The sequence below is a fragment of the Cynoglossus semilaevis genome, chromosome 4, assembly GCF_000523025.1.
Source record: "Cynoglossus semilaevis isolate Cse_v1.0 chromosome 4, Cse_v1.0, whole genome shotgun sequence".
Lineage (NCBI taxonomy): Eukaryota > Metazoa > Chordata > Actinopteri > Pleuronectiformes > Cynoglossidae > Cynoglossus > Cynoglossus semilaevis.
Genome location: NC_024310.1, coordinates 19,000,768 through 19,023,267, shown reverse-complemented (window position 1 = coordinate 19,023,267; position 22,500 = coordinate 19,000,768). Strand labels below are relative to the sequence as shown.

The following is a 22,500-nucleotide window of genomic DNA, read 5'->3' as shown; positions in this document are numbered from 1 at the left end:
GCTGAAATGCTCTTTTTGGGAAGATCAGAAAACAGGGCGTTACAGTAGTCGACGCGGCTGGAGAAGAAACTAGACTAGAAACCTTCATTCTTCTGGAAGAAACTTGAGCTCAGAGTCAAGGTTCTTATCACAGAAGAAACCTCTCCGTCATCCATGATTATATATCTGAAAGACAGTTGCTGAGGTTGTTAAGTGGCCTCGTGTCTTCAAGAGACGAAGTGGCGATATAGAGCTGTGTATCGTCAGCGTAGCTATGGAGATTACCACCGTGTCTTCTGAGGATGTTGAAGTGGAAGCAATGAACAGATTAAAGAGAACTGGACCTCAAATTGAAACTCGCGGGACCCCAAGGTTTATTTTACGGGTTCTTGAAGAGCATGTATCATATTACCAGAGGGTTTTTCTGTTACAGGGGTACAAGCTGAACCAGTTTAATGTTGTTTCTATTAAATATTTTAGGGACGAGACATGTCTGAAGGGCGTAGTTCACAAAACTTAATAACTCATCCTCAAAGAAGACATACATGGTTTTTAAAAGAGATAAGTAAGAATCGGATCTAAGGGCAGTTTGCATCAACCAGGACAAACCTCCCATGATTCCTCAGGTAACAATAAAGGTTCTGTGAGGTCTGTCTGTTTCCTGTTCCTGCTGTTTAGGGTTAATCACCTGTGTCTCTGTGATTAGTCTCACTGATGTCACCTGGTGCCCTGGGGATATATATATATATATATATATATATACCTCTCTCCCTCACTCAGTTCAGTTTGTTTTGTGTTCATGCTTCATGTTTTTTGGCGTTCCTGCCTGATGTTCATGCCTTGGTCTGCTCTTTGTTCCTTGTACCTTGTACTTGAGTTCTTTCTTCTGCAACCTAGTAAGTAACGTTTGTAACATTGCACTTTGGAAAAAAAAAAATCACCTGCACCTGAAGAGACTCTCCTTCTCCTGCTTTCTGTTGAGTTAAAACATTGGATCTGATAAGATGGATCTCACCTCTGAAGTGTCAATTTCGAGTTCTTCCATTTCCATTTCGCGCTCCTGTATTTTCTATTCAGATGCTTTACTTTGTCGTTCCTCCACCTGGCTAGAGGTTTGCATATAACGGTACCCACTTCAGAGGTAAGGTAGTGTTTCTTCACTGTTCTCTATGGGGCCTCCCAATGGTTAAGAGTGGTGATGGCTTTCCTTTTGGCCCAGTGATGCTTCAGGTGGGACATTATGATCAATAAAGGTCAAAAACAGTAGCCTTCCGACACTCAAGATCGCTAGAGACAAGTAAGGAGAAGATCGTTGCTATAGCAACCAATTTGCAACATCAGTCGCGGAAAAATTGCAACGTTCGCCGTGCGAAATCCTGGGTTAAGTCATTATTTTTAATACATAAAAAAATTACTTATAATACAGAGAGACATTTCGGAAAAGTCAGGTAGGGACAGGGTTATATATTTTTTTATAGTCACAAAGCTATTGATTATATAACTTTCCTAATGGTCAAAATGACCACCTTTTTAGAGAAGTTGGAAGTAAAGGCCAGTGAACTGGTGGCTGTTTATTAAACCAAGCGTTGAACATCCCCACCGGCTCCCCCTATGGGACACTCCTTAATAAATGAAGGGGACACCTGCGGCTCCCGGTCTGATCGATAAACCCAAGCTTTCGCCGATGGCTGTGGCAATTTATCTTAACCTCTAAGGGTTCAACTTTAAAGCTGTGTGCAGCAATTGACTACAGGAAAGATTTGCCGCTACTTTTTTCCACACGCTTTGAACCCTGCGGCTCAAACAATGATGATGAGGATCATTTGGGATTTTTACAGGCTAACAAAGTTCATACCGCTAGCGATCGATGACTTTTCTGGTAGGCTACTGTGTGTTATACTAGTAGTTTAGGTCAGTCTGTGAATGTTCTGTTGTGGTCGGTGTGGCTGATAATAAAGACCCCAACTTCCCTGTTTCTGTTTACCTCTGCTGCGGACAAGCACAAAGTGAAGGGAGTTAGCCCCGGAGCTAATGTTAGCTTGATGCTAACGTGTAATCAGCCCTCTTACAGGCACTGTAACGCCTCCTTTAAAGAATTTTGTCTCAGGTCATTGATGGATATTGTTATGTTGGAAGGTAAAGACCATTTTTTATACGTTTTTTTTTCTCCCGTGTATTTGAACAGGAAATGCATAAATTCAGTGAGTTTGATTTCTGCCCGGTGCTGCAGGGCACGCCCCCTTCCTAATTAGACAGATTTTTCTGGCCGCTCGGTGGTTGCCTGACTATCAGTTGAGAAAGTGCTTGATTTGATAAACAGCAGAACCCGCTTTTTAAATGTTAATATCTCCAACAAATCGTACCCAAAATCGTGGTCATTATTAGAATTTGAAACAACTTGTTTGCAAATATTTTTTCCTCCAAACAAACCAAAATAATTCAGTAATTAAAAAAAAAATTCAAAATAAATTTAATGAAATACCACAAGTTTTTTTTTTACATCTAGCGGAGGGGTAGATGTGAAGAGTTCCTTATTTTAAAAATATTTTTAAATCTTATTTAAACGCATATATGTGACTCTTTTGAGTTTTCCTTTGATTTTCCCTGGTCTGTTGTTGGTAAATATTTAACAGCAGCAACATGGCGCCTTATAAAATCCTGCCTTTCTCTATATATTCATTGAAACTCACTAATTTAGAAAGGATTAATGTTGTCCATATTCCAAACTCTGTCGAGAGTTATGTTCTGTGAAAGCTCCTTATTGGCCCTAAAAATTCTGTCTGGTACCTTTTTCCGAGTGCAGCTGTATCCGACCAATTTCACTGCAGTAATGAAACGACAGGAGAAGCTCTCAGAGCAGGTGCACTAAAAAAAAAACAAAAAAAAAAAAAACAAAAAAAAAAATTATTGCTTGTCAACCTGCCATGATGCTTGTTAGCAGAGGTACATTCTGTTCAGTCTGAGTGTGTCTCGACAACGCAACCAAATAAATGCAAGCGTCATGTCTAGTCTAAAATATTTCTCTACTTTATTTTTTACCTTTCCCTTTTTTTGGATTCGTCCCTTGTTTTGCAGACTTGACTATTGTTTACGCCAGACTGAAGCTTTTTCATCCACGTAGTAAATGCACTCAGCACCTTATCCGTCCGTTTATGTGGATCCTACCAGAGATGTTCACAAGTCATTTTTTTTGTCCAAGTCCAAGTCAATTCCCTAGTCTTTGTCGGGGTGAGACTTGATCAAGTCTTAAGTCTTTGGTCATGTGTAGGGATGTCACGATTACTGTTTAATTAATCGCTACAGTTAATTTAACTGTAATTTACCGGGGGGAAAAAGTAGCAGCAGAGAGACATGCCAAAGTGGCGGAAAGACAATAGAAATTTTCACAGCACCCAGAAAAACCTCTAACAATTATTTGAACTCACTACCATAAATTGCGGCTCCTAAAAATGATATATGTGTAAAAATGACATCCTTATATGGCAGTTCTCACTCGGATAAAGAAAATGACTACCTTCTGTTATTTTGAAGAATGGAAATAAAGGTTTCTGAAAGGATCAAATGCAGCTTTAGGTAATAATTTTCTCTAAGACGTTGAAATGTAAAGTATAGTTTTGGGAAAAGACTTCATGTTTCACTGCATTACGTGCCTTGTTTTTACGGTTCTTCTTTGTAAAATTATGAATATTTGACATCCTTACATTTTTTTTTTAGTTTTAAATAACACAACATCTATGGGCAATAATTGTGTCTCCACATTGGACAGTGTTTTTGATATTTAGATTCGGCTGACCTGGTGCCATTTTACTCTCATGCAACTCACATTTGGTGAGTTGTTAATATGTGTTTCTGCTTCAATGATACCTCGAAAAAAAAACCCAAACATTTCTTTCAACATTTATTTCTCAAAAATAAACAGGCAGTATCGGTTTGAATTACAGTGGGACCAAATGTATTCAATTGTTTCCCTCATCACAGAATGTTGATTGTTTGCCGTTCATGTTTGTACTGTATCATTGAAGGGCATTTTTGTTTGCCGGCTCTATTTGCTTTGGCAGGGAAAAAAAAAAAAAATTGGTCAGGGACGACCTCACCCTCTGAGCCAACAGATTTACCCGTAGTGGACATTACAGCCTCCAACATCAGAGAACTTAAAGTAACTGCCCAGAGGGAGGTTGTACGTCTTTTTCATCAGTTTGATGAAGTCGGGCCATTTTCATTTCAGACCACGTTACAGCAGATCTGCCACCCCGCCTTTTGCTATGACACACCAAAGGATGCGTCATGTTTGTAGACTAACAGTGGCTTAAATATCCGAACACCATCAAAGTACACTGTTTTCCAGCTGTATGTTGCACGTTTATAGTGGCGTGGCTGATGCTGTGACTTAACAATACATACTACTTAATACATCAAAAATATACCCCATGTCATTGACACTAGAGAGGAGAGGACACGACCCACAGATGTGGCTTGTGTCCATATTTTGACGTCACGATTTTCCGCCGTCATTCATATTCGTAACCCTTATCGTTTCTTACGCGCGCTGCTGTATTTAAATATCCAAGTAATGATCTTTACGACGCATATTAAGCACAGTCAAAGTGCAGAGGATCCTTAAAGAGCTCACAGTGCTGTCTCACCCTTTCCCTGTGTACATGGACACGGGACGTGGCGGTCAGAGGACAATAAAACGAAATGACATTGACATGTCGAGAGGAAGTGCTCGGACGGTCAGATTGAAAAGGGAGTGAGTGAGGGCGATTGAAAGAGAGGGGCCAGAGAAAGAAAGAGCTTGGGAGAGAGGATGTAAAAGAGGGAGAATGGGGGAGGGAAAGGGGGGGGGGGAGTGGCGGAAGGGGGAGGTGAGTTGCCAGGCAGTGTGGGAGTTGGAGGGCATGTTCAAGAGTTGTGTGCTTCGAGCCTATGTTTGTGTGCGTGTGTCTGTGTTGGGTCTGTGTGGGCGAGCGAGCATGGGACCAAGCGATGGCTCACGTGGAGGCAGTCGTCATGGCAACAGAGGAAGTCGTCGACTTTCACAACATCTCAGCTGTCCCAGAATCCTACAGACATCTCAATGCATTCTCTTGATCATGACTCATCTTCGGTGTCTTCCTCCCGCTCCTCTATTCTTTTTTTGGTACCAAAAACACCTGCTCTCTCCTCTCCCCTTCCCTCCCTCCCTCCCTCCGTCACCACTCCATTTTTATACACTAGTCTCTCCCCTTCCGCTGCCCCATTTCCCTGCATTCCCCAATCCTCCCCCACACCCCGTCTTCACCCTCCTCCGCCTCTGTTGCTGTAACAGATATAAATAGAGGTAATAAATTTCAGTCAGGCGGCCAGGGAGTAAATTTATGTGAACGCATGTGTGTTTGTGTTTTACTCCACTGACCTGTGCCGCCTCAGTGGTGGGATATCCTGACATGTGGCGCTGTAACTCATTTTATATGGGACACACACACACACACGTACACTCAGAGGAGCATTTTACTTCCTTTACTGCCTCGGCATCAAAACACCGAGGAGCTTAACTCCATCAAGCTTGTGATCCTCAGGTGTTTCTGAGCCCACCAGTATACTTTTCAGCTTCGGTTTCAATCAATATTTAAAAAAAAAACTTAAAAAAACACACAGAATACAACTCATGCTGGAAAGATTTAATCTATTTTTTCTTTATTTTTTTGAGCGCATTTCACCCAGAAATATGTAAAAGTTTTTTTTGTATTGTAGACCAAATGGGATAGACATTTTTTTTATAGCTGTTCGACTGTGATTGTGTATTGCTTTTTTTTTAAGGACTAAAACCCAGTATTAACCCTTGATCTACTGCTCCTGCTCCCAGCGACACCAGTTGGCATAAAGAGCATTAAAAACACTGTTATTGTTGATGGTAAACATCACATGTGAGGTCAAGGAATTTGGCCTTCACTCGAGGAGTAATCGCTATTCTGCGTTCACTCTTTGAAACAATCTGTTGCCGTGCAGGTTATTGAGTTCAGGCCTTTAAGTGGTGCTTGAAATCCATTAACAGTCAAAAGTAAGAATTTACAGTGCGGTAAACGGAGCGACAAGTGAAGGTAATTTAGCAGAAAGTCGAGGTATTTTATAATTCTGCAAAAATGCAAAACAGGATTCAAGTGTGAAAGAATGCGTTGACTTGATTTTATTTCCTGAAACAAGGGCTTTTGATTTCACTAACATAAATTTGCACGGTGCAGCGGCCGCAGCTCAAAAATTAGCTCGCTTCATGTTTTGCGTCATAAGCTGAAAATCAGGTTTTTCTGGCTGAGGATCCGGGCTGTCCCATTGGGTCCCTCTTCTCCGCCGCAGTGGTCCATGACCATTTTTGTCGGCCATGAAAGGCTCAGTGCAAAGGTGTAAAAAAATTTGCTGTCGCCACTGCCCAGACTGAGCTAATGATGTCTTGAAGTATGAAAAGTATAAAAAGCAATGCCGTACAAGTCACCTCTGGGTTTTTAGCAGTATCACAAATCAAAATAAGTTGGTGCTTTTTTTTCCCCATGAAATATGTGTAGCGTGTGGGTTCACCCTTGACACGACTCACTGACAAGCGGTTTAATCACAAATCAAAATAAGTTGGTGCTTTGACACGACACACTGACAAGCGGTTTGCCAGTTAATTCATTTATTTAAAAAAAAAATGATATTAATGATCCTTTTATGTAGATAGTCTCATTAGAACCAGTTATTTTATTCACATGCCATTCTCATTAGAACCAGTTATTTTATTCACTAATATACCTTAATATACTGTGTTTTGCAGGAAATTCATTTGAGCAAAAGCTCAACATTTTTCACTTTACATGCTGTAACTCCCCGTACAGACTGAGGATGTGGCGATGAAGCTGCCGGAAAAAAAAGATGGACTTAGCAGACTTTGTCTCTTTGTGTCTGTCTGCTCTGTTCGTGTCTTCGTCTCACTCTGTCTGCCAAACTGATTTATAGCTACATTAGTAACAATCCCCGGCGTTGGCAGAGGGAATGAGAGAAACAGTACAAACAGATGAGACCACCGCAGAGCCGACACCTTTCTTCGCTAATGAGGGAGAGAAAGAGTCAAACATCGCTTTCTTAGTGTCATGAAAACTCTGCTTGTTTCTCTGTCAGGGCTGTGTTTTATTCTACGGGCCCCAGCATTGCAGGGTGGTCATGATTATTTTTAGTTACTTGTGCATCTTTTTTAATGTTTATTTTTAACTGCCCATTATGGTTGTTTGTTTTTTTTACCTTGTTTATGAAGTCAACTTGATTTGTATGGACCAAATACACACAACACATGTTGGCTAAATATGGTCAAAAGTTTTAAATTAAATTAAATTAAAAAGCTATTCTCCTCAATAAACCGCATAACAGGAAAAACGATACGTTTGATGAATAATAAAATTAAAATTCAAGGATTACCCTATTTTATTGTACACAGAACTGACTAATTTGGTTTATTATTAATCAGGGATGGGACCGGTCAGATCCAGTATCGGTTATCGGTATCGGCATCCGATACCAACGTAATTAAAGAAATCGCAAATTTCCGATCCAACCTGCGAAGAATTCCGATCCACGGACCATGTCTGAGCTCCAGCCTTGTCTGTGGAGTTAAGAGACACGCCACAGTTCATGAAATCCACTCCACATTTTGCAGCCAAATAGCAGGCTAAAAACAAATTCAACATGTCCGCTGTGTGTGTTAAAAACGCCCCAAAAGGAAACAGCAACACGCGACAATCCGACTTGCTTAATTAAGCATTTAACAAAGCGCCACATCAAAGAACGTGGTGAACGCGCCATGGGACAGAAAGACGAAAAGAGCCACCAGGAGTCACTTCCGGAGTCGTTCCAAATACAAGGTAAACTCCCGACAGAAAACATAAAAACTAAAGAGATTATCGAGAAGATGCTAAACTTCATCGTACTCGACAAAGTACTAGACTTTGTTTGTTTGTTTGTTTTAAGACGCCTGTTGGCTGAGGAAAGCAGCCAAGACAGCGGAATAAAACCAACAAAAAGTGCGCCATACAAGTATTTATTTTCGTTAATGCTCCAATTGTTGATGTTTTTTTTTTTACTTTTAATACCTAATATCCTGCGGAACGTAACGTATGAATGTTGATTGTCTGCCAATGTAGCCAGCAATGAAATGGATTTGTTTTGTTCAGATGCACATGTTGTTGACAGCTGTTTACTTTGCACTGTATTTTTGCCTTTTGTTCTGACCTTATACCAACGTCAATGTGCCTTTTGGGAAATGCATGCATAGAATAATAATAATAATAATAATAATAAAGCGAACTCTGGTATCGGAGTAATATCGGTATTGGCAGATGTCCAAATCCAAAGTATCGGGATCAGATCTGAAATTGTGTGCGTGTATATATATATATGTATATATGTATGTATGTATATATATGTATGTATATATATATATATTTATATATGTATGTATATATATGTATATATGTATATATGTATATATGTATGTATGTATATATATGTATATATGTATATATGTATGTATGTATATATATGTATGTATATATATATATATGTATATATGTATGTATATATATTTATGTATGTATATATATATATATTTATATATGTATGTATATATATGTATATATGTATGTATGTATATATATGTATATATGTATATATGTATGTATGTATATATATGTATGTATATATGTATATATGTATGTATATATATATATACGTATATACATATGTGTATCTATATATATATATAGGCTGCACTTCTCTATAAGTCGCAAGTGTCCATGTTGCAACACGGGATATTTACACAGGATATTACGGTACATCTTTTCTTCTTTAGTTTAGAACTTTCTTCCGAAACCTTCAATGAGCTTACTGAATTGTAATACTCTTATTAACTGTAGTCAAACCTGAGGTGTGAGCTGTGCATTAGGGCTCCCATCTCGTCTGTCACAGGATTTGATGTGAGCCATGTTCCTGCACCCCCCCCCCCCCCCCCCCCACACACACACACACACCTTAACCAGTCTGTCCCTGCCCCTCGTTCACCGTCATACATAATACATGGAGCCAGTGTAAAGAAGGTGCAGTTCAGTGTCTGATTGACAGAAACACAGAAACAAAAAGTTTCACTTGTCTCCAAGATGGAGTCTGACGTGTGTCCATTATTAGCCCCTGCTTCTTCACCCGCCCGTCCTCACATACACACTTCAGTCACTGCCCCCCACCCCCACCTCCCCCTGTGCCCTGTCCCTCCACATGTCTCCTGCTGTCATCTCCCCGTGGACCCAATCAGCAGAGAGCAGTGGAAGACAGATTACAGCCGTAAGTAGATCTCAGACTGGAAGAGGGATGGAGACGAGGTTTAGGAAGGACGATAGGAGAGGAGAGGAGAGGAGAGGACAGGAGGGAATACATGCGGGAATTACAATTGTGAACCCAAAGGTTGTGGGGAAATGGAGAAGATAGAAAAATAGAATATTAGACAAAAAGATGGTAAAAACGTGAAGCTCCAGGGGAAAAAAAAAAAAGAAAAGAAAAATGGTAGTGAGACAAACATGTTCTGAACCACCACCTTCTGTCTGGACACAAGGTGTCAGTTTGGGGAAAATAACATGACGCAGTTAAATTTGTGTATTTGTCGGTATGCGTGTGTGCGCGCGCGCGCGCATGTGCGTATTTCCAGAGCCCGTTGTCATGGACTGATCCGCAGAGTGCGAACTATTGTGTGTTTTCTTGACATTTTAGTTACTCTGACATTCAGGCTTTTGTCTGACATTTAAATTCCTCATTGATTTTTGCAGACGGTGCAGAGTTGCTGTAAAACAGGGTTGATCACTCACCACCCAGTGTGCAGGCTTGTTCACAAATGAATGTATGACAGACTGCCACATCAGTGAAGCCTATAAATAGTTTTTTTTTCCCCCCCTAATGCACATCTGTTCTTGAGTACAACCAGGTATCGGGGCTCATTGTCCTGGACCAGTTCAAACGGGGATCTGGGGGTCTGACATTGAACTGATTTTATGATTTTCCATTCTAATATCCAGCCACTTTGACTCCATGTTCATGCTGAAACTCTTACTAGGAATGCAGCAGTACTAATGTTTAATGTACTGAAACTTGTGCTGATCCAGTGACCCTCATTCTGAATAACTGACCTCATGAATAGTTTATTTAAGCAGGTCAACAAATGTCAGCAGTTTGGAGGATTGCCCTCGGGCACATAGGCAGGAGCGAGACTTACTGTAAGATATGTACTGTACAGTAAGACATCCTGAAGATGCACCTTGAATACGCAATGAATACGCAAACACCAGTTAAATGTCACAGTTTGTACCTCATCCAGTCACATTTGTGGATACTTCTGTAGCGTATATGTTATACGTATTTTTTTGTGTCCATTCGTTGTGTCCATTCGTTTATTGTGTATTGTGTAATTCGTTTATTTATATGTGTTGCCGGTGTAAAAGCTCTGCTCACTTTCTGTTTATTTGGCTATTTTAAGTACACAGAACATTTGTTATTTATTTAGTTAACTTATTTTAATATTATTTTGTGTGTATTATTGGTTTTGTTAGTATATTGTCAAGGCCACTTAGTAATACGAAGAGCTACTTGTTTGATACAGACCTCTCAAACAATTTAATAACAATTAGTTCTGAGACATACAACAGGAGACACTCTTCTTACCATCGTCATTGAAACCCATTTGAATACCGTTGCAAGTGTTACTGATACAAAAACCGCAGAAACAGTCCAATTTTTCACCCTCTTGTTGACTAGTTATAGTTTTATTTTTAGAACATACCACATGGGCACCTTAAGTATTACATACCAGTTGCCCCTGGGCACTACGTTGGTGACCCCTGGTCTAATGTGACTTTTTTTTCTTCCCTTTTGGAATAAAATAGTTCACACTTCATGAGTATTTTTGAGTATTATGAGCATTTTTCTGCTTGGTGTCCTCAATGTAGTTTGTATTGAACTCACCCCTACTCACTGCCAATCAGACCCAACCTAGAGAAGTATCAGTGCTGGTACTGGATGGTAAGGTTTGCATTAAAAAAAATGGTGCCCACGATGTCCCTACCTCCTGCAGATGAAGCAATTATTTCACAGGCTTAAACAGCCCACAGTCGTGTCTGTCTACTTCAGCTTCAGTATCCAAACTTGGCAGGTACAAACCTACCCTGCTGTTGGACACTGTATTCATGGCAGCAGATAAATCAGGTGTATCATGCTGAAGTCAGCTGTGTCTGTAATCACTCCTGGATCCTCAACATTCAGGACGTGTTTACATAGGCAGCAGCCAGGCTCAGCATCCAGCAACCTGTTGCCCAGGCAGAGCAAGTGAAATACCGACTCTGTTTTTAGGAAACTTCTCACTGCTGTTTTTCTGTTTTGTCAAGAGTCTGAGTCTGCCGTTAGGGGGGAGAGGCCTCAGCCCCTCCTCACACAGTCATCAGGGCTGCAGCCTAATCAGGACTCATGTAATGATGTTTGTGTGTCTGATGAGGTTGTGCAGGTGTTTGTGCAGTGAAGCACTGAGTCATGCTACTCAGAAAACCAGGGTAGATTGAAGTCAGCCAATGTACCAAATAATGAATACAATGCAATTGTAAATGACTAAATATACAAGAATTTAATATACAGTATATATGTATATAAGTGGGTAAACATTTATATTAATATACAGTATATATGTATATAAGTAGGTAAACATTTATATTTATATATATATATGTATCTATACAGAATAGGACTTTTAATCTTGATTTAATTATTCATCTTAATATGTAGTATATGTATAGGTGTACATTTATATGATATTGCAGTGTTTTAATTTGATTTATTTACGCTCATGCTGCTTGTCTGTTTTTCATTGTTTGTTAGCGGTGACAGTAAGCTTAAGGTTGAACTTTATTGATCCTGCACTGGGGAAATAATTTTAATAAAATAAATAATAATAATCAAGATCTCTTGAACAAATGATATCTTCCTAGCCTGATTTAATTAAGTTTTTTAGTAATTTATGAACTTATGAATCTAAATGCCTTGTCAGTTCAAATGATCAACCTGATGATCAGTTTTAATTTGAAGGAGATTCATTTATTTGGAACGTCTGTTTATTTTCCTTAATTTATCCATATCTACTTTTTTCTGTCTCTGTGTCTGCAGCTGATTATAGTTCTCCTAAAAAAAAGATGCAGAAAATTAACAAATAAGATACATTTGAACAGAAATGTCAATCGAGATTTTCTATAAAAGTTTTTTGATTCACTCGTATGTTTTCTAATAATGTGCAGCTTTGAGTTTGGAGCGGCATATTCATTTTTCTCTGCTCAGTTCTCGTCATCGCTGTAACAAATGAGTCCAGGTGATGACCTGTCTCATGTAATTACACTCACTCGTGGACACACCTGTGATTTTATAGTGACTGTCTTTCTGCACCATGAAGACAGGAAGCTTTTTCCTTTTAGGGCATTTCATCCGTTCTGCCTGTAACGTCTCTCTCTGTTTGTGTGTGGGCTGGACTTTGCAGCTAATATGTTTTCATTAGATTTGAGATTTAGGCCTGGTTGATGGAAAATGATAGGCTCATCAATCTCCTGCACTTTTCCTGCTCCCTCTGCTCTCGGCCATCTACCCCGCCACCCCCAAAACACAAACGCACACCTCTTCTTACCACTCCACACTACCCTAACAATTTTCATATTTATACTAACTATATGCAGATGTGATTATCTGTGACGCTTTTCTTTTTGTGACAACCTGGTTTAAACATAGATTTGCTGCACCATATATACCGTATTTTGCGGACTATAAGTCGCTCCTGAGTATAAGTCGCACCAGTGCCCTCTAGCGCTCTATCGAGCATGTACATTACAGTGGTGCAGGAGTAGCAGATACTACTGGTACATAAGCCTAGTGTGCCCTCTAGCGGCTGTCAGTGTGAAAATAACAAACATGAAATTATATATTTTAGGCACACCAGGGTATAAAGCCACAAACCCAGCCAAAGGATGAAAAAAAAAACAAAAAAAAAACAGAACATACGTGTGTATATATATATATACATGTATTTATATGACTATAACAGTCCTCTCTTGCAGTGCGCAGCTGGAAAGTGTCTTGTATTATTGATAGGAACAGCTGCAGTTTTTGTCTGGATAATCACCATTATTATAGTTTTCTATAGTTCCTACACCCTCTGTGTGTTGTGTGTATTGACCCCCCCCTCCTCGCCCCCCCACCTCAACATTCCTCCCTATGAATCCATATTTATTCACTGTAACACAGTGGTGTGATTACCACCTCCCCATGCAGCTCCCCTCAGGCCTGTCTCTGCATTAGCAGATCAATCAACATTCATTCGTTCCACCTATAGCAAATTACATTCACCTGTGGCATGTGGTTATTAATCATTTCTGATGTAAGACAAAGTGGAAAAAAAAAAGTATTATATGTGTGAGTGTGTGTGTGTTCAACCTCACAAGTTAACATTATTTACTGTTTATCAGTGCACCGTAAGTTGCAGTATTATTTACCACACACTAAGGAATCACGCCGTTATATTTCACACTCCTTGTAGGTCTTTTACTTCCTGAAGTTTGCTTCAGTTCTATGTTTTGATGCCAAAATAACAACACTATACAGTATAGCAACAAAGTCGAGTAAAATGACTGTAATCCGACAGTAATCGAACAGAAATCACCCTTGCTCCGTGAACGATAAAACCAAAATAAATACATAAATACATAAATAAAGCTACATATATACTACGTATTTCTCTCAGAGAAAACAGATGTAAAAAAACTGTAGTATCTTTCTATTTAAAATAGAGTTAAACTCAAAAAAACCACATTAACCTTTGGAGTGAAATTTAAAAATTGACCGAGACTGACATCTAGTGGTAATAGGCAGACGACACACTGTAATATTTAACTCCAACTAAAAATGTTTGATATGTATAAAAAGGATTTTTAAAAAAAAAAAAAAAAGCTACAGAATAAACAAAGAAAAATGTAAAAAAAAACATCTATTTTTTAATTATTGTTGTTTGATTAAATGCTCTAACAGTCATCTAACATGTTGACGGCTGTGTTATATATATATATACACATATATAACGGAGGATTAAAGATGTAAGTGTGATTGATAACTAAACATGCCTCTCATGACAGAAATCTGTAATGAAAGATGATTTGAAGGTACTGAAGTAGCAACAATATCTTTATTTCCAGTCTTAGATCAATCAGTGAGATTTATTGGCTATTTTCCTAATCCTAGTCATGGATTAGGTGTTTTGGCTTTTTTATGTTAACATTAAAGAAGCCTGAAGTACCTGACACAGAAACGTTTTTCTTGAGATTTAAATGGCTGGGGTCAAATTGACCCCAAGGAACATAGATGTTTGAAAATTTGAGGGTAACAGGATGATTAATCGAGAGAAATCCAAGGCTTTACAGATGAATTAGTGTTTGCTTCCTCCGTCGTGATGCACAGGTTAAATGCAGTTTAAATGTATCGAAACATTATGCGTAATAGGAATGCCAGCAGCTGAAGATACATATTTATAAAGGGTAATGCACACATTCAGGTCGAAAATGTACGTCTGCCAAGAAATAATCCGTCCTTTCACGCACCATGTAACTCCGGCCCTCTCTCTCTCTCTCTCTCTCTCTCTCTCTCTTGGCTGGGGTTTTATATTTCTCTCTCAGGCTTGTTTGGCTCCAGTACCAGTTTTTACAGATCATTTTTGCACCAAAGTGGCTCTCTGGCCAAGACCACTACGTCACCCAGAATCCCCAATGGTGGCCATTACTCAAAAACTAGTCATGCAGCAAAGACGCCAGGAAGAAGAGAACAGAAAAACGATTTCAACATTACTGAGAGGGAACAGCTGCTGGGACGACAGCTTTCGGGTTAATTCTCTTCCTCCTGTTTAGTCCCCTTTATTTCACGTTCTTTTAGTTGACACGGTTTTTTGTTTGCTCAACCTTTAACATTAACAACTTGATAAAATGAATTTTAGGAAATTGTTGTTAAAACTAGAGACATGAACTAATGTTATAACAACAGCAGAAAGGCAGCTTGAGACCCGAAGATGGAGGTATTTCAAGGGCCTAAAACAAAGCATTGAGAAAAAAAGACGGTGACCAGGGGAGAACTGTGAAAACCGTCGCCTGCAGGCAGGAACCTGGAGACAGATGGCTTGTGCCATTCAGTGGAAAATGTGAAGTGAGCGTGAGTTACTGAAAAGCATAAGTGCATGTGTTCTTCAACATGCACTCAAATACAAGAAGACCATTTAGGGTAAGAATTTGATTGCAGTCCACTGTCCGTTTTATAGTGTGCATTTCTGCGAACATGCCTTTCTATGTCTGAACAGTGCCTGAGTTTGTGTGTATGTGTGTGTGTGAGATATTGGAGCCACATCTGGAAACAATAAGAGTCTGAGAACCTGTCACTTTCTCTTTACCTCAAAAGCTTGGAGTACGTTTTAAAACAAACACTAAATTCACTCATAGTCGATTACAGGAAAACTATCAGAGCTGCAGATTGTTGCAGTTGCTCTCTCTCTGATGTTGATGCAATCACACACACACGTGCACGACCAGTATTAATCAGCATCTCCATGTGCAGTTTTACCCTTGCCCCGGTAGAGTCCAGTCCAGTCCAAAGTGCATTAGGCGCATTACCCTTGCCCCGGTAGAGTCCAGTCCAAAGTGCATTAGGCGCAATTGTAAAACCGAATTACTGCTAATTTGTGCGCGTGAGTGCACGTGCGCGGCCGTCGTGAGCTCAAGGCTGAATGAGATGTGATGGACGATACGGTAATGTTTACGCGCTCTAATCACTCCGTTCCCCAACTGTGGATTCAAAACAAATTTAGTGCTTTGGGGGAACATTTTCTTATCCCGAACCAGAGCAACTGCTACGGGGAAAACGCCGAACACATGCACGTGAACGGTACAAGCAGCTGAATTTATGTTAAGTGGTAGAAACGAATAGAGCATCAAAAGGACACTTTGTACAGTCAGGCAAGAGGTGGCAGCATTGCTCAACTAATTAGGGCGGTAAAACTTTGTCCCGTGTACCGAGTGTTGTTAATATGTAATTAGTGTATAATTCTCCCAAAACTCACCTGTAGTCATACCGAAGATACATGGTAATATAACCTTTCACACATACTTTCACAACTGTGGTCAGGAGGGCTATTTGCTATATGCTAGTTTTTTTGTGGCTAAAAACAGAAGCTAACTACAAAACCTGGGCTGAATATTTTCCGTATCTCACCGCTCTGCATGTAAACACAGTATATTTGAATGGGACATGTTGATTTGTAGTGAACTATTACCACTTCCTGTGATGCGCTGTGTGTAAGCACGTCACCCGGCTAGGAAGCGTGGTGCATTCATGGTCTCTTCTACGGTAAAAATTGTAGCCTGGACCTTTAAGGCACCTGTCACAGATCAGAAATGTGATGTCATCTGCCTGCGCGTCGTTTTCTTTTTGTGGATTGAGCGCTGCACATGGTGTGCTCCCTCTGTTGTTTACTCCTAATAAACCGGTCTGGGTAGTGTAGAAGTGAGTCGCTCGTCTCTTTTGTTGGTGTCGACTAACTACACCGACACCGAAGGCCAGAAACTATTTCCCCTAACGACAGTTGTGGAACTTTGTGAGAAAACCTACACACACACACACACACACAGGGAAGTTCTGATAAGAATGAACTTGCCACTGGGGATTGAACTGGTTATCTTGTCATAACACTGCAGCACTAGCCGCTGAGCCACCTCGTGACCTGGAAAAAAAAAAAAAAAGAACGAGTGTAGTAGACATACAACTGAAAACCAAAAGCTTTTATTTCTCGTCTGATATAAGTGTTCCTTAAATAACAAACAAAAATTAAAATGTTTTTTTTTTTTTTTACAAGAATACCATTTTTTTTTTACAAAGGATAAATTAACAATTTCTTCATAGCACGTCGATGACTTCACGGACACATTGTATTCTCTGTACAAACGGGCAGTCTGAGCTTCAGTTCAATGTCGGAACGTTGATGATTCCTGGGTGAATTTCGCCTAACGGCTGGACTTGGTCTTTAAAGGCAGCGGCCCAAACACTGACCGCGTGTTTTCACGAAGGCACTGGACGACTGTGATTGTTTGAAAATGTCACCTGGAGCTTGGTGTGATCATATGAGAGACAGCTGCCAAAACATTAAGGACCATCTCAGGGGGGGGGGGAAACTGTGGTCCGAAGTTAATTTGAATCACTTTCGCTCTGCGTCATGTTTGTTTGGCTTTGGAAAAGTACATGTGCCAAAATATGCTGGTTTCAGAAGCTCTTTTCTCCCAAGGTTTACCAGAACCACTGAAGGGGTTTGGGGGAAAAAACCTGTGAATTTCTGGGAAATGTGTCTCCTGTCTGAGATTTGATGATTAACTTAATAATAAACCTGCCTGTGAGAGGCACTTACTGGTTTTAGATGAGACACGATAAGGCAAATCCCTGAAAAGACTCCAGCCCTCCTACATTTAAAAAATGCTCCGACCAATTTTCTTTGCTTAGTTGGAGGTACAAAAACAAACACACACACACAAAAAAAAACTTGGTACACAGTCGCAACAGAATACAGAATACATTCAGAGTATTGCTAAGATGCAACAGCTTTGTTTCATAGATTGTCATGCAAATCCACAGTGCACAGGAACATTCGCAGGATTTTGGGTGGCAGCTCTTGTTAGCAGTACAGAGGCGTTTGTATTAAAACCGAAATTAGAAAATAGGAAACAATGTGATTTTGTACAGGAAGAAAATGCCGTGACTTAAATCAAATTATCCGTCTACTTGAAAATGAAATGATCATTTTTACCGTCTGAGAAGATCGGCCTGACAGAAATAAAAACAATCCGAGTCCGATTCCTTTTTTTTTTATGATTGATACTGTAAACCATTTAGGAAGTAACAGGCCTTATTAGGGCTTTTTTTGTTTTGTTTTGTTTTCTCTCTGTAGCTACATTTTTACAAGTGACATTCCTCGGCAATCACTTCTCTTCGCATCTTGTTTTTGCTTCACGTTAGAGTCCTGTGGCACTCGTCCTCAACCTCTCCAGCTCCTCATCTCTGCAGAGACTGCACGGAGAATAATTTAATTTCCTGGATTTCACGGTTAATTCCGGGGCACATACAGAGCTATGTTTACAGGTCTGGGCTTCTGCGTCCAGTCAGCGCGACGTTTCGTGAACACTGTACGTGGGAAACTAAAGGCACAGTTTGGTAATTCCCCAAATTAACGCTTGAATGGCCTCTTAGTTGCTGAATTAACACAGTTTGGGTTTTTTTTTTTTTTTTTTCTCACTTAAAAATACCACCCACGGTCATGAACAATAAGCCAAATTAATCCAAATGAATCATATGTGCAGCATTACCGGCTGTGGTGTGCTTTAAACAGGCTCTGTGAAGACTTCCCTATTCGTTCCACCACTTCCTGCACAAGTCACATATTGGATATATTTTAGTGCATATTACAGCTTAGAGCTGGTTTTCCAAAGCCTTCCGTTGTAACGTACAAAAAAAGTCAAATTTACAAACATAGAATATGGTTTAATAATAAAACCAACATGGGCAGAATGAAAGGTCTGGGTTTTACAACTGGGACTGTCCCTTCAGTTTTGACAAGAACTTTCTGGATTTTTTTTGTTTCTCGGGGAAATGCAGCCTCTGTGTCAGATCTGCATCAGGACCCTCCAGTGTATGAATTTAAAATTCCAAAAGACCCTTAAAAAAAATCCGATGGCCTCGGGGGCTGAGTGTATCCAGCAGGTTCAGTCTCTTCTGCCGGGGACTCTAGAGAATAGAGAGACAGAGGTAGACGTGGTGCTACGAAGCTTATTGATGCGTCTTCTGCATATTGATGCTTTTGTTCGGCCTTTCCGTCTCTCTGTCTCCTTCATGGTTGTGCCGTCTTTGTCTGGCCGGTGAAGGAAAGGTGGGACAGAGGTAGTGAGGCCCCTGTTTGACCTCCACGTGGTGCTCGTTCCTCCTCGTTTCTCCTTCCCGACTCCACAGTGGGTCCGAGTGAGTGTGAGGTTACCTGTGGACTCCCTGCAATCTTTTCCTGATGATGCGACGTCTTGACACCGCCACAATTATCCTCTCGCCTTGCCCCCGACGGTCAGAGCTTGCTGTCCATTGTGAGGCAGACCGAGGAGAAGCTGGTCCAAGTACGAACATGTCCACTCTCTCCCGAGTCCCCCTTCCTCACACCACAGTCTCGTTTCCTTTTCCCGGCTTGATCCAGCCCTCCCCCGGTGCTCGCTTGCCCGCTCGGCTCGCCCTGCTGTCCCTGATCAGGCGGGTGGAGCAGCGTTGCCAGGTGTGCAGTGTTTTTGCGGACCAGATCCACATGCCGGAGGTGATTCCAACCAGCAAGGACATAAAGATTCGAAGCATCTCCGATGCCACGTATGAGTCCCTGGTGTTTGCCCTGAAATCCCCCCAGTGTGACAGCTGGTACAGGTAACAGCCGATGACGGTTGATGCCGGGACGGTGTAGAGGACAGAAAAGACGCCTATCTTCACCATTAAACGCTCTAGCTTGTCAGTTTTGGCACCGTCCTTCTGCAGGTTGGAGCGGATTTTGAACAGAGCAACCAAACCGGCACAGATGAACAAAGTGCCTATGGTACACGAAGACAATAAAAAAAAAAAAAAAAGACCAACGCATTTATCAGATTGAGGGTAGCAAAAACAACTATACAACTGGATGGTAAGCCTGATAGTAGCACAAGGTAAATGAATTATAGCTAAACGTTAGCATCAGATCGGATAACATTTGATACTAGTGCAGAATATGCAATTTTGCCGTTGTTAAAATTCAAACATACACTTATTCTTCCTTTGCCGATTAAACTTACCTATAAGAAGATATGAAGCCAGAGGGGCCACCACAAAGCCCGTGAGCGCCTCCTGCTGTTGGTTGCCAACGTAGCAGAGTCCAGTCAGGTCGTCTGCATCCACTAGCCTCATTATGAGGATGACGATAGTCTTAACGGCCGGAATAGCCCAGGCTGCTATATGAAAGTAGGAGCTGTGCATCTCAATGGCCTCGTGGCCCCACTTCAGTCCAGCAGCCAGGAACCAGGTGAGGGTCAGGATGACCCACCTTTGAGAGAGATAGAAACACAGGAGGTGAGGGTCAGGATGACCCACCTTTGGGGGAGAGATAGAAACAGAAACAGAAGAACTTAACAACTTTCCACTGGGGGGGAAACAACGTTTCGACATTTCCACGACTTTGATCTCCAAGAGAAGATGCTGCTTATTGCGAGAGCATTTGAAGAACTTTAACCTCAGCAGCTGATCTGCCAAACATCTGCAGCCCTCTGTTGTAACAGGGTCATCCCCACATCGCATAGCCGCGGGTTATATAACAGAATACCAGGGTCGTATTTTAGGACAATGTCCTGGGGATTTTTCAATTCATCGCATTTCCACAGGAAAACGAGGAGGGGAGGAGGGGGGGGAACCCAGGAAAATTGTTAAAGCTAAAGTGAAAGGAAAGAAATGAATGCTGCGGCAGCATCTGTGTTTCCTCTGAAACTGAGGTGAACACAGGACATCCATGTTGGAGTCCTGACAATTTAAAAAAAATAGAAAATATATGATATATATATTAATTTACTTAATACTTAATTACTTGTACTTACCATAGTGAAGACGCCATGCCAAAGAAGTAGAGGAGCAGAAAGACGATGGCACAGCCGGTGCTCTTTAACCCTTCCTGTACTAGAATTGGTACGGCTGTGGCGTCCAGGTCACAGGAGACACGTTCTCTCCCGAGAGTTAATCGTACCTTTAGGACGGGGGGCAAAAAAAAAATGCAACAAATGAATAAAAACTACGACATATGATGCTTTTTAACATATAGACGCGGAGGTGATCTGGTGATTTGTCCAATTGGTTTTGCAAAAAAAAAAAAAAGAAAAAAAGAAATTCCAACTTACTAAGTATGCGACACTGTACAGGTTACAGCACATGGACAGGAAGATGATTGGCCGCTCAGGGTAGGAGAAACGCTGTGAATCCAACAGAAAGGTCAGGACCGTCAGCGTCGTCGACACGAAGCACAGCACCGCCCAGACCGCCATCCAGGCGTCGGTGAAAACTTTGGCCCCCCGTCGGTAGAGACCACTGTCATAGCCGCACTGCAGCGTGCAGCTCTCGGTCTGCTTCAGCCACGTGTACTGGTCAGGAGCCGAGCCCAGGGCCTGACACTCCTCCTGGAAGGAGAGCGTGTGGACCGGCTGGTAGGGCGGGTCCTCGTCCACCGGGCCCTCCATACACATGTGGTTGTGGTCATTTTGAGGTGGGAACAGGCTGCAGTTGAGAACCTGGAGGAGTTAGATTTTGGTTTCTTATTCAGACTGGAGTGGAACCAAAAAAAGTGAATAAATCAAAAGTGAACTCTTTTTTTTTTTTTTTTCACATTATCCAACCAACCGACCCAACTCACCTCAGGCCAAACGAAGCCAAACTCCTGCAGAACTGGGAGGCACTTCCTCTTGACCGACAGGCACATGCTTCCGCACGGTCCAATGGGGATGGGCACCTTGTCAGTGCACATGGGCACGTAGACAGAGCAGAGGAAGAACTGTAGAAACGGCGAGACAGACGACGATTTAATACGTAACAAGGCGAGGAAAAATAACACAATCTGAGACAGATATCTCAAACTTCAAACGTTGGGGATTTAATACGTAACAAGGCGAGGAAAATAACACAATCTGAGACAGAGATCTCAAACTTCAATCAAACGCTGGCCTGTTTGATGGAGTATTTGTTAAAAATCAACTGTTGCTGGCTTCCTGTAGACCAGGCGTGGGCAAACTTCCTGAGTCGCAGGCCACAATTGTCCTGTGAACTAAACTAAATGACATGTAAAAGACCTGCATAAATGCTAAAATGGTTTTATCATTTTCTACGCCATCTATTGGGGAAAGTGGGTATTGCAGGGAAACGGCACAAGTACAATGACAATGTAATAAATCAATTCTATCATTTGGAAAAGGTTGGCGGGATGGATTAAAAAAGCTGAACCCGCATCCGCATCCGCCCCCTGCTCCCTCCCCCCCCAGCCTTAGTTTGCCCATGCCTGCTGTAGACACATCCGTTCACGTCTTACGACAGGATGACAGCTGGCAAGTTGCTCAACTTTCACTGTCGAAAAAGTCGTGTCACAAATCTCAGCTCGGGGGTCTCCATTTGCGCTTTAATTAAACTCCACCAGCGGGTTCAAAACACCTTGGCCAAAATAAACCTGCACCAAGGTTACAACTCTACGTCTTAAAAAACAATCTGTGGACTTAACAACAGCAGGGGCATGTGCCATGTAATGCTGTTTAATCCCCGTTTAATCCAAGGGTCAGTTTTCCCCTCTCCCATGGAAATGGTTTTGAAATAGACATACAAGTCAGGGTTATAAAGATAGTGAAC

General features: G+C 41.2%; 1 protein-coding gene and 1 long non-coding RNA gene across 2 annotated transcripts in view; one reads left to right on the top strand and one right to left on the bottom strand.

Annotated features, from left to right (window-relative positions):
- Positions 1-17,411: 17,411 nt before the first annotated feature.
- The window catches only part of fzd4 (frizzled class receptor 4), an 8,376-nt gene continuing 3,287 nt past the window's right edge, over positions 17,412-22,500 (bottom strand). The window contains exons 2-6 of the mRNA XM_008309800.2: positions 21,521-21,658; positions 21,012-21,398; positions 20,715-20,860; positions 19,923-20,170; positions 17,412-19,685 (exon numbers count right to left, since the gene is read on the bottom strand). Of these exons, the coding sequence (XP_008308022.1) occupies positions 19,267-19,685; positions 19,923-20,170; positions 20,715-20,860; positions 21,012-21,398; positions 21,521-21,658 (1,338 nt within the window). The 3' untranslated portion in view covers positions 17,412-19,266. The remainder of the gene's footprint in view (positions 19,686-19,922; positions 20,171-20,714; positions 20,861-21,011; positions 21,399-21,520; positions 21,659-22,500) is intronic.
- On the top strand, positions 20,060-20,649 carry LOC112486942 (uncharacterized). Its single transcript, XR_003049556.1, has 2 exons — positions 20,060-20,149; positions 20,197-20,649. It is a non-coding gene; the product is annotated as an uncharacterized LOC112486942 (long non-coding RNA).